At 52.6% G+C, this 17,110-nt stretch overlaps 1 protein-coding gene across 2 annotated transcripts in view; it reads right to left on the bottom strand.

Moving 5' to 3' along the window:
• Nucleotides 1–2,525: 2,525 nt before the first annotated feature.
• CRACDL (CRACD like) overlaps nt 2,526–17,110 on the bottom strand; it is a 221,705-nt gene continuing 207,120 nt past the window's right edge. For both annotated transcript variants that reach the window (XM_075334243.1, XM_075334244.1), the window contains exon 11: nt 2,526–3,284. In XM_075334243.1, coding sequence (XP_075190358.1) covers nt 3,139–3,284 — 146 coding nt within the window. In that variant the 3' untranslated portion in view covers nt 2,526–3,138. The remainder of the gene's footprint in view (nt 3,285–17,110) is intronic.

The following is a 17,110-nucleotide window of genomic DNA, read 5'->3' on the forward strand; positions in this document are numbered from 1 at the left end:
CTGCCAGACCCTTGGCTCAGTCCAAATGTTACGGGGGCTGTCGGATAATAAGGGAATGGAAGGCTATCCGACAGTCAGGGTCCACCGTGCAGAGCTCTGCTGCAGAGTATGGCAGAGGATAGGGGAAACCTGTACCACCAAAGCGGTACTGACACTGTTGCGTCACAGTGTCACCAAGACCAATTGCGGCGTATACTGTTTAAGTCACAGCGACTACCTTATTAGAACAACATAGGAGGGGAAATGCAAAAGAGTGAGTAATACAACATAAAAGGGCATAGAAGTCTCACAGTCTGTGAGCGTGAAAGCACCTGTCTCAGTTAACAGTCACAGAGACTAGGTGTAGTGTGTGCAATATGGCACCTACCTATGTCCGCTCCACTTGTGGTGCAAGGATACGGACAGCAGCAAGGCTGCTAGCTTGAAACTGCTGCCTATGACCGCTCCCCTAGTGTGCGAGGATACGGACTGCTGCAGGAGGCAGCGTAGTGGAGCATTACCCAAGAAGGCAACGACCACCTAACCTACCTATGTCCGCTCCACTAAGGTGCGAGGACACGGACAACAGTACGGCTGAAAGGTACAGGAGCGCTACCCTACCGATAGCGCTCACCTCAGAGTAGAACCACAAGGCCCAGTCAGACCATGTGCAGCAAGCACCTGCCTATGTCCGCTCCACTAAGGTGCGAGGGTACGGACCACAGCATAAGCTGCAAGGTACAAGAGCGTTACCCTACCGATAACGCTCACCTAGACAGAATAGGTGCCGCAAGGGACATGCACAGAGCGTCTACTCCTATGCAGGAACCAAGAGGACTGAGCGCCGGGCGGCGTGTGTCAGGGTCTTATATAGACTCTGTGCCTCATCCAAGATGGAGGACACCAGAGCCAATCCGCTGCCAGAATGACAGCAATGACGTCACGCTGGCCTATCACCGAGCAAAGCGTCACAAGCACATGACCTGCGACCAATCGGCATAGAAGGTGTCAGAGACATGTGACCACGTGTCATAAGCACATGACCAGTGGCCAATCAGCTTAGAAGGTGTCAGAGACATGTGACCTCGTGTCAGCGATGATGTCACCCGCACATGTGCAATGGCTCCAAGATAGGACTTAGTCTCCAGCGCTTGCACATGTGCAGTAGCAAGAAATCCGAACATAGTCTCCAGTGGTCGCACATGTGCAGTAGCAATAAATCCGAACATAGTCTCCAGTGCCACAGCAACCGTAACACACTGCCAGTGCCGCCTCCCTGTTCCCTGCACTCCTAGCCACAGTACACATTGAGTTAATTACCCGATGTGTACTCCGGCTACGTGTGCAGAGAGAAGGGAGCCGGCACTGACAGTGTGAGAGCGGCGGACGCTGGTAACGAAGGTAAATATTGGGTAACCAAGGTAAGAACTTCTTGGTTACCCAAAGTTTACCGTGGTTACCAGCGTCCGTAGAAGCCGGCTCCCTGCTCACTGCACATTTAGGTGTTGCTCTGTCGCTGTCACACACAGCGATGTGTGCTTCACAGCGGGAGAGCAACAACTAAAAAATGGTCCAGGACATTCAGCAACAACCAACGACCTCACAGCAGGGGCCAGGTTGTTGCTGGATGTCACACACAGCAACATCGCTAGCAACACCGCTGCTACGTCACAAAAGTTGTTCCTTAGCAGCGATGTTGCTAGCGATGTTGCTTAGTGAGACGTGGCCTTAAGTTTAGGTTACATTTTTTATGTCAACACATTACTGTCAACATTACCAACTGTAGTACCAATAGTACGAGCAGCAGTGCACATATAGCGGCACTAGGTGCATGTAGCACCAGTGGTATGTCTGCCCCTGGTATTTACAGACAGTATGTACTAAATATGGCCCTCATTAGATCTCATTAGATCTCTTCATAGGTTCCTAGCCAGCTTTCACAACTACTGAATTCCAAACTAGTCCAGTTACATATATAGTGATAAATCTCTATATATCAAGGCCTATCAAGCTATCTACTCTTGGTTCTGGGAAAACTCAAAGTTGATCCAAGTGACAACAATATGGATCTACATTGGTGACAAGGGACCATGTTGCCCTGATAATTAGAATAGACACAGAGTTTCAGAGCAGTTTCCCACAGTGTCTGGTTATTCTTTAGCTTCACGCACACCGGTGTTTGCACATTCTGTTCTCTGTTTGATTTTTAGCATCAGAAAATAATTAATTTCCAAAATGGATCCACTGCAAAACAGAGATAAACGTAAGTATCGGAGTCCCATTGATGAATATAAGTTCCTTGTATGTACTGTTGTCATTTTTTAGAATGTAATAAAAATGTTCTGCATTATGTGCTTTTTATTCTATTTTAAAAACTGACATATAACGCAAACCCTTTGGACCCCATATTAATCAAAGAGGCCCTTCTGCTTCCATTTACATCCAATATGCAAGGGATCTGTTTTCGACATTATTTCAGTTCCCATCAAAATTTAACTTAAAACTTAAAAACTTAACTTAAAAAGTGTATGTTGGGCCTCATAGTGTTCTTCACATGAAATAGCTTCATTTATTGTGTCTGAAAGGTGCTTTTCATAATGAAACATACATATTACATAGCAGATAGTCCCGCCACACAGCCATATTATGGCTCCAATACGTACAGAGCAGCAGTAGGCCCGGATCAGAAGTACATAGGACCTTGTCCATACTTCATACATTTGTCAGATTCCGTACATCTGAAAGTATCTTTGGATATATTCAGCGGTGGTTGTACGGTCCATAACTAAGGCTTGGAAACTTTGTGTATTAATTCTGAATGGTTGCTCTCTTGCCAGTTTTCCTCCACATTTCTGTCGATGATCAGTGGGGACATTTTTTGCCACCTCAAAAAGGCCGATTTAACTCAATACATAAGAAACTAAGATCACCAGTCTGAAGTATGAACAGCTTTACTTGATAACATGATACATCATATACACCTCCAAAACAAAATGGACCTCCACAGGCGAGGACGGTAGAAATCACTGACATAGTAACAGATTATATAAAACTGCTGGAAGTTCCTCTATTTCTACAAGGTCAGTTGTATCTTGTGCTTGTAAGAAGACGCTGAGCCGGACAAGTATGACAGAAACACACAACAGGCATGTCCTCCCCTTATTTAATGATGTGAGGCTTGTCACTCCAGGCCTGGGATTTCTTCTTAGCTAGTTCCATCCAAGAAGGTTCCTGTGAGACCGAAAATGTTTGTCGCTTGTGTAAAGTTTTCTCCTCTTTCTCTGTCAGCAAAGACAATTGTGCAGCTACAAAGAAAATGAAGCCATTAGAAGACAAGTACGTAATAATTAATAAACCTCATATCGCATATCTTCTGATAAATCATTACATTTGCAATATTGCTGTATCTAAGTATTGCCATTCAGTGAGTACACCCCATTACATTTTTGTAAAGATTTTTTCATGGAATAACACTGAAAATATGACACTTTAATACTATATAAAGAAGTCAGTGTACAGCTTGTATAACAGTGTCAATTTGGTGTGCTCTCTAAATAACTCAACATACAGCCATTAGTGTATAAACCACTGGCAACAAAAGTGAGTACACCTGAAGTGATGAGCCAGGGAGGCCTCTGGCTGTGTAGTCGTGACCTCAGTGATTTCAAGGCACAACCCTGGCTCCACCACTCCTTCAATTTTGGGGACTGACTTGGTGAGACAATGTGGGTCAATATCTTCGTCGGAAGGTGCACAAACAGTCCTCAGGCAGAAGTTGATGCCAATAAAAGATAACATTTATTTTGCACAGATACAATCCGGTCAGCAGAATTCGGCAATTTCTGTGGAGCTGGGGACAACCTGCCCAAACGCGCCCTCTAGTGGGGATATGCCCTGGGTACTCCGCTTCTCCGGGCTTCCACTCCTAGGTCAAGCACACACCGGACCCACACCAGCGGAATCAGACCTTGAGGTTGCGTACTCCTCCGTTACTCCGGTGTCCCCTGATGTTCCGCTCAAACACACTGCCACCGATGGTCACACACTGCTGTCCCGGATCCGACTACCTTCCACACACACAGCCCTTCCCTAGACATCCAGCCGACTCCTCCTTCCCCGGTGGCAACAGCCGTCCCACCCGGCCACTAGGGGGTGCCCTAACACAACATACAATAATAAAAAAATCAACATTTTTAATAATTACAATTCCGGGTAAACTATGCTGGTACTAGTAGGGGATAGGCTCACCCACTACATGCCTCCCCTCTTAAAATCCGAGCCTCCCGGCACGGCTCTTCTTTAAAACACACATAACGTACATAAAAACCTTCAGCCCAGTCCACAATAGGCGCAGCACCCGCAAGGGCACCAGTCCCGCGTCCGGCGGCTTTAGCGGCGCTCCCGGTCTTTAGGTAGCGCTCAGAGACGCAGTAGCGCTCCCGGTCCTTAGGTGGCGCTCAGAGACGCAGTAGCGCTCCCGGTCTTTGAATGGCGCCCGGAGGCTCAACAGCGCTCCCGGTCTTGGGTGGTGCCCGGAGGCTCAACAGCGCTCCCGGTCTTAGGTGGCGCCCGGAGGCTCAGCAGCGCTCCCGGTCTTTCGATGGCGCCCGGAGACGCAACAGGTATAAGAACTTGCAACAAAAACTCCTGCTGGTTAAACAACACTACCGGACTTCAAACAGGTTGACTGAGAAGATTTACTCTGGAGGCCAGGACCGTTTCCACTCCTCCGCCTGTGCCTGTATATAGGCTCCCAGAGACTGCCCCGGCTGGCGGCGTATCCTTCGGAAGGACACGGGGGCAAAGGGTGGCTCCGCTGACGCAGCTGCTTCAACTCCTGGTGGGGGTGATGGTGTCGCTACCCGGGATGGTGGTGGCGCGGGTGGCGGCGCGTCCAGAACGATGACCGGTTTATTGGTCACATGCTGACTCACTGTTACCACTGGGGGAACCTTCTCCGGGTCAGCGGTCGGGCCAGATGATGCTTCCGGGGCAGCAGACAAGGTGCGCCGGGAATGAGAGGGCGCGGACGGGACCGGTCTTGGATGGCTCCGGCGCCGCTCCTGTTGCTCCTCCCACTCCAGCTCCTCCTGCCACTGGGCCGCTTCCCGGGCGGTCGGCATCCGATTAACGGCAACGGCAAACAGGCCGCGACTTCCTGCGTCCGGCAAGAATTGGACTTTCTCGCCCGGCCAAAGTGTATGGAGTCGCTTGGGCAGCCCCTCCACATCCAGATGGACTCTATTATAGAAGTAGTCGTCCCCGGTCTCTACTTCTCGGATGAACCCGTATCCCTCCTGCTGGTTAAATTTCACCACCACTCCGGTGGTGAACTGCAGGGCCAGCTCCTCGCCGCCGGGACCGGACAGCATTTCCCGGACGACGGTTTCAGCCATCAGGCGTTCTCTGACAGGGTCGGGTACCGGGGATGGAGCTCTGGGGTGCTGCACAGGGGAAGGGACGATGACCGGATCCCACACAAAACCCAGGTGTTCCTCCTCCGGCTGCTCAGCTTGCTCTTCGGCCGGCACTCCATATGAGGCAGTTGGTGCGGCAGCGACGGCGCCCGGCTGTAGGGTCTCCCAAGGGGGGCGCGTGGCATACGTTGCCCGGACCTCCGTGATCGTGCCTCCGGTCTTTGCATCCCACGTAGTCTTCCATGACACCTTTTCGGGCCGCGTGGAACCTCCCGGTCCAATCGGCAGGTCCACAAGGGAGGCTTCACTTGCAGCCGCAAACTTAGGCCGCCCTCGGCCTAGACTGACCAGAGCCATGGTGGTAGCAAGCTCTTCCGGTTGTCCCGACATCTCCATATCTGTCTCTGTTGGCTGTATGACCAATGGCGACTGTGTCAAAGTTGAGACTGAGGGAAGAGGAGGCGGACCTTCGTTTCCCGCTCTTAAACAGAATCCTCCCCCAGCCTCATACATCCTCTTGACTCCTCCGCGGCGGTACTTCTTTTTCTTCCGAACACCGCCCACTTCGTATCTTTTCTTCAATGCCCTGGAACTGGCGCCTCCCCTCTTTGGGCGGAGTACTCTGTACCTCTTCCTTGGTACCGGCCAGCCCCAGGCTCTTCTTTCGGCGCCAACTTTTCGCGCCTTTTCTTCCACTTCACAGATAACGGCCCTCTTGCCGCCATCTTGTACCCGGTCCAACGCTACGGGCACTGTGTTCTCTTCCCACCAGGGGACTGGAAATCTTCCCTCGTAGTCGGGATCCTGTGTCCCAGGCACGACCTGATCTCCAGTTTCTTGGGTCCCTGGCAGGGGACTCGCATCCTGCCGACTACGCCACATGAAGTGATGAGCCAGGGAGGCCTCTGGCTGTGTAGTCGTGACCTCAGTGATTTCAAGGCACAACCCTGGCTCCACCACTCCTTCAATGTTGGGGACTGACTTGGTGAGACAATGTGGGTCAATATCTTCGTCGGAAGGTGCACAAACAGTCCTCAGGCAGAAGTTGATGCCAATAAAAGATAACATTTATTTTGCACAGATACAATCCGGTCAGCAGAATTCGGCAATTTCTGTGGAGCTGGGGACAACCTGCCCAAACGCGCCCTCTAGTGGGGATATGCCCTGGGTACTCCGCTTCTCCGGGCTCCCACTCCTAGGTCAAGCACACACCGGACCCACACCAGCGGAATCAGACCTTGAGGTTGCGTACTCCTCCGTTACTCCGGTGTCCCCTGATGTTCCGCTCAAACACACTGCCACCGATGGTCACACACTGCTGTCCCGGATCCGACTACCTTCCACACACACAGCCCTTCCCTAGACATCCAGCCGACTCCTCCTTCCCCGGTGGCAACAGCCGTCCCACCCGGCCACTAGGGGGTGCCCTAACACAACATACAATAATAAAAAAATCAACATTTTTAATAATTACAATTCCGGGTAAACTATGCTGGTACTAGTAGGGGATAGGCTCACCCACTACACACCCCTAAGAGAAAATGGTCAAATTGTGTTCAACGTGACAAAATTTTGTGTGGCCATCATTATTTTCAAGCACTGCATTAACTCTCTTGGGCATGGAGTTCACTAGAGCTTCACAGGAGCCACTGGATCCTCTTCCACCCTCCATGACGACATCACGGAGCTGGTGGATGTTAGATACCTTGTTCTCCTCCACCTTCCATTTGATGATGTTTCTTAGTAAGACAGTGGATGTCTTGAAGGTGTGTTTGGGGTCATTATCATGTTACAATATGACGGGAGGGTATTATGCTCTGCTTCAGTATGTTACAGTACAAGTTGGAGTTCATGGTTACTACAATGAACTGTAGCCCCTCACACCGCCGGCAGCACTCATGGAGCTCTAAACCATGACACTCTCACCACCATGCTTGACTGTAAGCAAGGCAAACTTTCTTTGTACTCCTCACCTGGTTACTGCCCCATACACTTGACACAATGTGAACTACCAAATAAGTTTATCTTGGTCTCGTCAGACCACAGGACATGGTTTCAGTAATCCATGTCCTTAGGCTACTTGATTACAGCAAACTGTTTGTGGGCTTTTTTTGTGTATCATCTTTAGATTAGGCTTCCTTCTGGGATGATAGCCATGCAGACCAATTTGATGCAGTGTGTGGAGTATAGTCTGAGCACTGACATGCTGACCACCCCTTTAATCTCTGCAGCAATGCTGGCAGCACTCATATGTTTGTTCTGAATAGAAAACGTGCACTCAACTTCTTTGGTCAAAAATTGTGAGGCCTTTTCTGAGTAGATCTTGATTTCTTAAACTGCTGTATGGTCTTGGCCATGAGATTCCAGTTGAACTTCCAGTGACCAGTATGAAAGAACGTGAGAACGATAACACCAAATATACAACACATGCTCCCCATTCACACCTGAGACTTTGTAAAACTAATGAGTCAATTGACACCGGGGATTGCTAATTGGGCATATTTTGACCATATTCACTTACAGGTGTATTCACTTTTATTGCCAGCGATGTGTTGAGTTATTTAGGGAGCACATTTACACTGTTATGCCAGCTGTACACTGACTACTTTACATTATATGGCATGCTGATATGTAGTCCTCCATATTCATTAGCTCTGTATAACTCTGCACCACCACTGATTGGCTGTTTGAAGCCAATGTACTGTGTACACGGAAAGCTGTCAATCAGTGGTGTGGGCAGAGTTCAGCATTCAGAGAACTGGATCAGCAGAAAAATCAGGGATATTATCTAAATTACATACCCCAAAAAACATGAAATGTACACTCCCTGACAGAAGTTCTGTCGCTTATCCATGTTTTATAAATAAAGGCTTATAACCTGACTTTAAATTCATCCATTGGTTTTATAAATTACTCTTTTGAAAGCTGAAGCCCTCCCAAATTTGGTTTAGGTATTGAAAATAAAGTTGCTGCAAAGCTGAAATATTGATCATTTAATGAACACAGAAAGGTCAGATTTTGGCAAGACAAAAGTTTTGTAGTCTTGTCATATAATGCACCCAATCCTAGTTTACATCCTCATCTGTGCTCACTAAATGATCGCTGAATTAGTGGGTGTGTATAAAAAGAAACCCAACACCCCAGACCTTCACTTGAACTGCAACTTGACCTCTGACAACATGCCAAAAATCCACCCTGCGACCAAAGCCTTGATTATCAAGAGGCTGAAGACCAGATCCACTGCAGAGGTGTCTGGCACCTTTAATGTGTCTCAGCGTCAAGTTCAAAGAATTAAAAAAAATTTGAAGAGACAGGAGATGTTTTTGACAAACCCAGGTCCGGCAGACCCTGCAAGATAAGTGCTCAGGAGGATCGTGTGTTGGTTACAATATTGAAAGCCAGCCCCTCTTCCACTGCAGCAGATCTCCAACAGGCCTGGTCACCTCAAGTCCCTGTGTCAACTAGAACAGTTTGTAAGATTCTGTCTCAAAATGTCCTCCATGGTCGAATCAGTGCACAGAAGCCAGCACTAAACTATTTCGTCATCACCAGCGTCATTCAAGTATCCGCTCATAATCTCGCGCCTGCGCAATACGATCACCGGCGCTCAAAATTTGAACTGTGCTCAGTCCCGCGATTCTGCCACTGGGCATGCGCGAGACTTCAGGAGCACTGAGTAACATAAGATCGGCGGCGTCATCTGTTAATCAACACTGGGGGATGGCGAACAGCGGCAAGAGGGGGGAATAACGGACGCAATACAGCCCGCCCCCGTGACCATAAAACCACATTAGCATACCAAAAGGTAAGATTTTATAAAGTGTTTATTTAGGTATGAAAGGGGGGCCAGTAGGAAGATGAACCTTTCTAGAATGCAGCCCAGGAGCTGCAGAAGGGGATTCTTTAAGTTTAATAGCGAAATTTCAGGTGACAGGTTCCCTTTAAAAGTCCCACAACCTGCTAAACAGATGGACGCTGGAAAAGTGGCAGAAGGTGGTTTTCTCTGATGAATCTTCAGTTGAATTACACCACAGCCGCTGCAAATACCGCAGGAGACCTACTGGAGGCTGTATAGATCCAAAATACACCCAGAAAACAGTTAAGTTTGGTGGTGGAAAGATCATGGTCTGGGGTTACATTCACTATGGGGGTGTGCGAAACATTTGCAAGGTGGAAGGCAATATCAATAGTCTAAAATATCAAAAAGTATTAGCCAACTCTTACATTCCCAATCATAAAAGGGATCAAATTCTGCAGCAGGATGGTGCTCCATCTCATACATCCATCTCTACAACAAAGTTCCTCTTGGCCAAGAAGATCAAGGTGCTCAAGGACTGGCCAGCCCAGTGTTACGTCACCGCCGGAGTCTGCTCCAGCGACTTCTGCTCCGATCGGCAGGCGACGCCGTGTTCCTGCCGTGGATGGTGCTGGTGATGGGAGAGAAGTCGATGCCAGCGGCACCAGTGGGCGCAGGCTCCGATCATCCACTGGGCTGGGTTAGCTTGGGATCTGCAGTACCACTGGCTGACTGTGGGTGGCATGTGTCTTCCAGCTGAAGTTGCCAGCGTTCAGCTACAGACAATGGGAAGACACCATACCCTTCTTATTTCCCCTCCTGTCACATGATTACTGCCAGATACAGTCCTGATTTTCCTGGCTCCTGTTACGTCCTAGTCTGTTGGTGATTCCTGTGTGTTGACTTCTGCGTGTTTTGACTACCCTTCTGCCTACTGTTTTTGTACCTTGCTGCCCGACCCGGATCTCACCTCTGCTACATTTACTGACTACGTCACTGCCTGCCGATTCTGTCCCTGTTCCGCAATTCCTGGTTTGACCCTGCCTGACTACTACTCTCATCGGACTGCAGCCTTCCACAGGTAGTGATCTCCAGTTCCCGATGTAATTCCAAATCCCTGTATAGGGGTTAAAGGGTTTCAGGGTTCTGGGGGTCCTACTTGGTGAGTGGATTCCCTCTAGCCTCCCCTTTGCAGCCCATCTGAGTCTGTGGATCCAGGCAGGCAGGGCCGTATTTACCATTAGGCACCCGTGGTCCCGTGCCTAGGGCGGCAGGATGCAGGGGGCGGCACCTTCTAGCAGTAAAAAAAGTTTTTTTTACACATTCATTAAATCCGCTGTATTTTCGGAGGGGGGAGGGGGGAGAGGCGTACCTTTATTTATTTGTATCCGCGTCAATTAAGACGCGAATGCAGACAAACTGCGGCGGCCGGGCACAGAGAGCTGATTGACCCCGGAACTGCCGGGGTCACAGGCGCGCCAATCAGCTCCTTCCTCTGTGCTGCGTCCAATGCTGTGTGGATTTCACATGCAGAGCTCATAGCAAGACGCCGCAGAGGACGCCGCGATGGAAGCCGGTGTCAGAAGAGGATACTCACGTGAGCCAGGAAGATGACGGCGGGCCCTGGAGCAGGTAAGTGCTCGCAGAGCTGAAGATTCATAAGGAGTGTGGGGGTGTCTCTAATGCAGACTGGAGATCTGCGTATGGGGTGGGAGGAGAGAGGCTGATACTGGGGGAGACTTGGGGGAAGAGAAGCTGATACTGGGGGAGGCTGGGAGGAGAGAGTATGATGCTGGGGGAGGCTGGGAGGGAGGAGGCTGATGTTGCGGAAGGCTGGGATGGGGGGAGGCTGACGCTGGGGGAGGCTGGGAGGAGGGAGGCTGATGCTGAGGGAGGCTGATGCTGGGGGAGGCTGGGAGGAGAGAGGCTGATGCTGGGGGAGGCTGGGAGGAGAGAGGCTGATGCTGGGGGAGGCTGATGCTGGGGGAGGCTGGGAGGAGGGAGGCTGATGCTGAGGGAGGCTGATGCTGGGGGAGGCTGGGAGGAGAGAGGCTGATGCTGAGGGAGGCTGATGCTGGGGTAGGCTGGGAGGAGAGAGGGGGAGGCTGGGAGGAGAGAGGCTGATGCTGGGGGAGGCTGATGCTGGGAGAGTTTGGGAGGAGAGAGGCTGATGCTGGGGAGGCTGGGAGGAGAGAGGCTGGTGCTGGGGGAGGCTGATGCTGGGGGAGGCTGGGAGGAGAGAGGCTGATGCTGGGGGAGGCTGGGAGGAGGGAGGCTGATGCTGAGAGAGGCTGGGAGGGGGGAGGCTGATGCTGGGGGAGGCTGGGAGGAGGGAGGCTGATGCTGAGGGAGGCTGATGCTGGGGGAGGCTGGGAGGAGAGAGGCTGATGCTGGGGGAGGCTGGGGCTGGGGGAGGCTGATGCTGGGGGAGGCTGGGAGGAGGGAGGCTGATGCTGGGGGAGGCTGATGCTGGGAGAGTTTGGGAGGAGAGAGGCTGATGCTGGGGGAGGCTGGGAGGAGAGAGGCTGGTGCTGGGGGAGGCTGATGCTGTGGGAGGCTGGGAGGAGGGAGGCTGATGCTGTGGGAGGCTGGGAGGAGGGAGGCTGATGCTGAGGGAGTCTGGGAGGGGGGAGGCTGGGAGGAGAGAGGCTGATGCTGGGGAGGCTGGGAGGAAAGAGGCTGATGCTGGGGGAGGCTGATGCTGGGAGAGGCTGATGCTTCGGGGGGCTCGGAGGAGAGAGGCTGATGCTGAGGGAGGCTGATGCTGGGGGAGGCTGGGAGAAGAGAGGGGGAGGCTGGGAGGAGAGAGGCTTATACTGGGGGAGGCTGGGAGGAGAGAGGGAGAGGCTGGGAGGAGAGAGGCTGATACTGGGGGAGGCTGATGCTGGGAGAGTTTGGGAGGAGAGAGGCTGATGCTGGGGGAGGCTGGGAGGAGAGAGGCTGGTGCTGGGGGAGGCTGATGCTGTGGGAGGCTGGGAGGAGGGAGGCTGATGCTGTGGGAGGCTGGGAGGAGGGAGGCTGATGCTGAGGGAGGCTGGGAGGGGGGAGGCTGGGAGGAGAGAGGCTGATGCTGGGGGAGGCTGGGAGGAGGGAGGCTGATGCTGAGGGAGGCTGATGCTGGGGGAGGCTGGGAGGAAAGAGGCTGATGCTGAGGGAGGCTGATGCTGGGAGGGGCTGATGCTGCGGGAGGCTCGGAGGAGAGAGGCTGACGCTGAGGGAGGCTGATGCTGGGGGAGTCTGGGAGGAGAGAGGGGGAGGCTGGGAGGAGAGAGGCTGATACTGGGGGAGGCTGATGCTGGGAGAGTTTGGGAGGAGAGAGGGTGATGCTGGGGGAGGCTGGGAGGAGAGAGGCTGGTGCTGGGGGAGGCTGATGCTGGGGGAGGCTGGGAGGAGGGAGGCTGATGCTGTGGGAGGCTGGGAGGAGGGAGGCTGATGCTGAGGGAGGCTGGGAGGGGGGAGGCTGGGAGGAGAGAGGCTGATGCTGGGGGAGGCTGGGAGGAGGGAGGCTGATGCTGAGGGAGGCTGATGCTGGGGGAGGCTGGGAGGAAAGAGGCTGATGCTGAGGGAGGCTGATGCTGGGAGAGGCTGATGCTGCGGGAGGCTCGGAGGAGAGAGGCTGATGCTGAGGGAGGCTGATGCTGGGGGAGGCTGGGAGGAGAGAGGCTGATGCTGGGGGAGGCTAGGAGGGGGGAGGCTGATGCTGGGGGAAGCTGGGAGGAGGGAGGCTGATGCTGAGGGAGGCTGATGCTGGGGGAGGCTGATGCTGGGGGAGGCTGGGAGGAGAGAGGCTGATGCTGGGGGAGGCTGGTGCTGGGGTAGGATGATGCTGGGGGAGGCTGGGAGGAGGGAGGCTGATGCTGGGGGAGGCTGGGAGGAGGGAGGCTGATGCTGAGGGAGGCTGGGAGGGGGGAGGCTGGGAAGAGAGAGGCTGATGCTGGGGGAGGCTGGGAGGAGGGAGGCTGATGCTGAGGGAGGCTGATGCTGGGGGAGGCTGGGAGGAGAGAGGCTGATGCTGGGGGAGGCTGGGAGGAAAGAGGCTGATGTTGAGGGAGGCTGATGCTGGGAGAGGCTGATGCTGCGGGAGGCTCGGAGGAGAGAGGCTGATGCTGAGGGAGGCTGATGCTGGGGGAGGCTGAAAGGAGAGAGGCTGATGCTGGGGGAGGCTAGGAGGGGGGAGGCTTTTGCTGGGGAAGGCTGGGAGGGGGGAGGCTGATGCTGGGGGAGGCTGGGAGGAGGGAGGCTGATGCCGAGGGAGGCTGATGCTGGGGGAGGCTGGGAGGAGAGAGGCTGATGCTGGGGGAGGCTGATGCTGGGGGAGGCTGGGAGGGGGAGGCTGATGCTGGGGGAGGCTGGGAGGAGAGAGGCTGATGCTGGGGGAAGCTGGGGGAGAGAGGCTGATGCTGGGGGAAGCTGGGGGAGAGAGGCTGAAGCTGGGGGAGGCTGGGGGGAGAGAGGCTGAAGCTAGGGGACGCTGGGGGGAGAGAGGTTGATGCTGGGGGGGCTGGGGGGAGAGAGGCTGATGCTGGGGGAGAGGCTGCTGGTGAAGGCGGGGGAGAGCGGCTGCTGCTGGGGGAATGGGAGAGAGGGGCCAATCCTAGAGACAGAGGACAAGGGTTGAGGGATAGTGAAATGACAAAATCGATGGCGTGGGAGTGTAAGGACTCAGAATGAGAGGGTGGCAGCATTGGGAGCTCATTATGGAGAAGGGGCAGCATGTGTGGGCTCAGTATGGAGTGGAGCAATGTAGGGGAGTCAATATCAAGAGTGGGGTAGTGTGTGTGTGTGTGTGTGGGAGGGGTGTCTCAGCATAAGCGTTAGTGTGGTGGTCTTAGTATGATGAATGGGGCAGCATGGAGGTGTCATTATGAAAAAGAGGAAGGCAGCATTAGGAGCTCATGGAGAGGGGCAGCATGCATGGGACATTGTGAGGAGAGAACAGCATGCATGGGAAACTGTGAGGAGGGAGCAGCATGCATGGGACATTGTGAGGAGAGAACAGCATGCATGGGAAACTGTGAGGAGGGAGCAGCATGTATGGGACATTGTGAAGAGGGGGCAGCATGCATGGGAAACTGTGAGGAGGGGGCAGCATGCATGGGACATTGTGAGGAGGGGGCAGCATGCATGGGACATTGTGAGGAGGGGGCAGCATGCATGGGACATTGTGAGGAGGGGGCAGCATGCATGGGACATTGTGAGGAGGGGGCAGCAAGCATGGGACATTGTGAGGAGGGGGCAGCATGCATGGGACATTGTGAGGAGGGGGCAGCATGATGTGAGGTCAATGTGCAGATCATATTTCATAATTGAGGAAGGTGTGGTGGGTATAATTTATAAGGGAGGGCAGTGTGTAGTTTATTAGCGGCAGTGTGACAGTCACAGTATATAAGTGGGGACGGTGTGGTGGGAATATTTTATACTCATGCTATGTTTTGATGTGCCCGTGGTGATCCCCATTGGGGGGGGGGGGTTAGTGCCCTTCGTTTCTCATTGATACTTTTTCAAGTGTTTTACAGAGTAGATCTGCCTTAAACAGATGTCGTGTGCGAAAACTCAGTGTTACGTTGTCACTAAGGGGCACGACCACTTAAAGTGCCTAGGGCAGCACGAAGGCAAAATACAGCCCTGCAGGCAGGCATTACACCCAGTCACCAGACATGAACATCATTGAACATGTTTGAGGTAGGATGATAGAGGAAGCTTGGAAGACAAAACAAAAGAATCTAGATCAGGGGTGGGGAACCTCCGGCCCGCGGGCCGCGATGACATTTAATGCGGCCCCCGGGCACATTCCAGGCTACCCCAGTGCTCGAGCGGCACTTGCGCTTTTGCCAGCCGCCGGCCCTTTAAAATCCCTGTGCGTTATGGGTAGATGCTAGAATGTACGGGCTATTTACAGATCCTGATTGCAGCCCGTACTAGAATGTACGGGCTCTTTTCGGGACCTGACTACAGCCCATACATTCTAGACTGAACCCGGGACTGTGCTCGCATGCTGATGGTTTACCTTGAGGGCGGGGTAAACAGCGCGCTGTGCTCCAGTCACAGCAGAAGAGGTACAGCAGATGCCTTCCTGCTGTACATGCCTCCCGGACCTGTGCTATGTGACTCCTCCTCCTCCCCTTGTACTGTGAGTATGCAACCCATCGCTGCCCCCCCATCCAGTGCTGTGTACCCCCTAGTACTGTGTGTTGCCCCAAGTGCTGTGTACCCCCCAGTACTGTGTGTAACACCTCAGTGCTGTGTAATCTGTGCAGCCTCCTAGTGCTGTCAGTGCTGCCACATCGTGCTCTCCCTGCTGCCTCCTAGTGCTGTCACCTAATGCTCTCCATGCTGCCTTTTAGTGCTGTCACTGTCAGTGCTCTTTGTGCTGCCACCTAGTGTTCTTTGTGCTGCCACCTAGTGCTCTCTGTGCTGCCACCTAGTGCTCTCTGTGCTGCCACCTAGTGCTCCCTGTGCTGCCACCTAGCGCTCCCTGTGCTGCCACCTAGCGCTCCCTGTGCTGCCACCTAGCGCTCCCTGTGCTGCCACCTAGTGCTCCCTGTGTTGCCGCCTAGTGCTGTCCGTTGTGCCGCCTAGTGCTGTCCGTTGTGCCGCCTAGTACTGTCCGTTGTGCCGCCTAGTGCTGTCCGTTGTGCCGCCGCCTAGTGCTGTTCGTGCTGCCACCTAGTTCTGTCCGTGCTGCCACCTAATGCTCTCTGTGCTGCCACCTAGTGCTCTGTGCTGCCGCCTAGCGCTTTCTGTGCTGCCGCCTAGCGCTGCCCGTTGTGCCGCCTAGCGCTGTCCGTTGTGCCGCCTAGCGCTGTCCGTTGTGCCGCCTAGCGCTGTCCGTTGTGCCGCCTAGCGCTGTCCGTTGTGCCGCCTAGCGCTGTCCGTTGTGCCGCCTAGTGCTGTCCGTTGTGCCCGCCACTAGTGCTGTCCATGCTTAGCATCTCCTGTGATGTATACGCTCCTCCTGTGATGTATACGCCCCAGCCTGTCCTGGGATGTATATGCCTCAATGTTTCCTGTGATGTATATGCCTCAGTGTCTCCTGTGATGTATATGCGCCCCAGTGTCTTCTGTGATGTATATGCCCCAGCTTCTCCTGGGATGTGTATGCCCCCAGCCTCTCCAGACCAAGACAAACCTGGAAAAGCAGTTGTGAGAAACAAAATGATCAATATCACCGAACATCACAGCCGCTCCGGCCACAACATTAGGGGTGAGTTAATTAATTGTTTGACCAAATATAGCCTGGTCATTTTCAAGTTGATAATTTGGTGCGGCCCCCGAAGGTTGGTAGAAAATTCCAAATGGCCCCCGGCAGTAAAAAGGTTCCCCACCCCTGATCTAGATGAACTCTGCAAGACTGCTTTCTTTGCTATTCCTGATGACTTCATGAATAAATTGTAAGAATCATTGTTGAACCGCATGGATGCAGTCCTTCAAGCTCATTGAAGTCACACAAAATATTAAATATGGCTCTAATAGCACCACAACTTCATTCACCAATGTTATACAACATATCTTTGTATTAGAAGTTAATTATTTGTTTGAATTTCACATTACTTTCTGTGGACGACAAAACTTTTGTCTTGCCAAAATCTGATCTTTCTGTGTTCATTAAATGATCAATATTTCAGCTTTGCAGCAACTTTATTTTCCTAACCTAAAACAAATCTGGGAGGGTTTCAGCTTTCAAAAGAGTAATTTATAAAACCAATGGATGAATTTAAAGTCAGGTTATAAGCTTTTATTTACATAACACGGATAAGCGACAGAACTTCTGTCAGGGACTGTATATATATATACTGTATTTTAAACCTTTCTGAAAATGAAATAATCGTGAGGACTTTGTGAACAATGAGGTTACTGAGTCTTCACACATCATTTGAGATGCATGTGTACATGGAGGACATCAATGTCTAGAATATTA

Source organism: Anomaloglossus baeobatrachus, chromosome 2, assembly GCF_048569485.1.
Source record: "Anomaloglossus baeobatrachus isolate aAnoBae1 chromosome 2, aAnoBae1.hap1, whole genome shotgun sequence".
NCBI lineage: Eukaryota > Metazoa > Chordata > Amphibia > Anura > Aromobatidae > Anomaloglossus > Anomaloglossus baeobatrachus.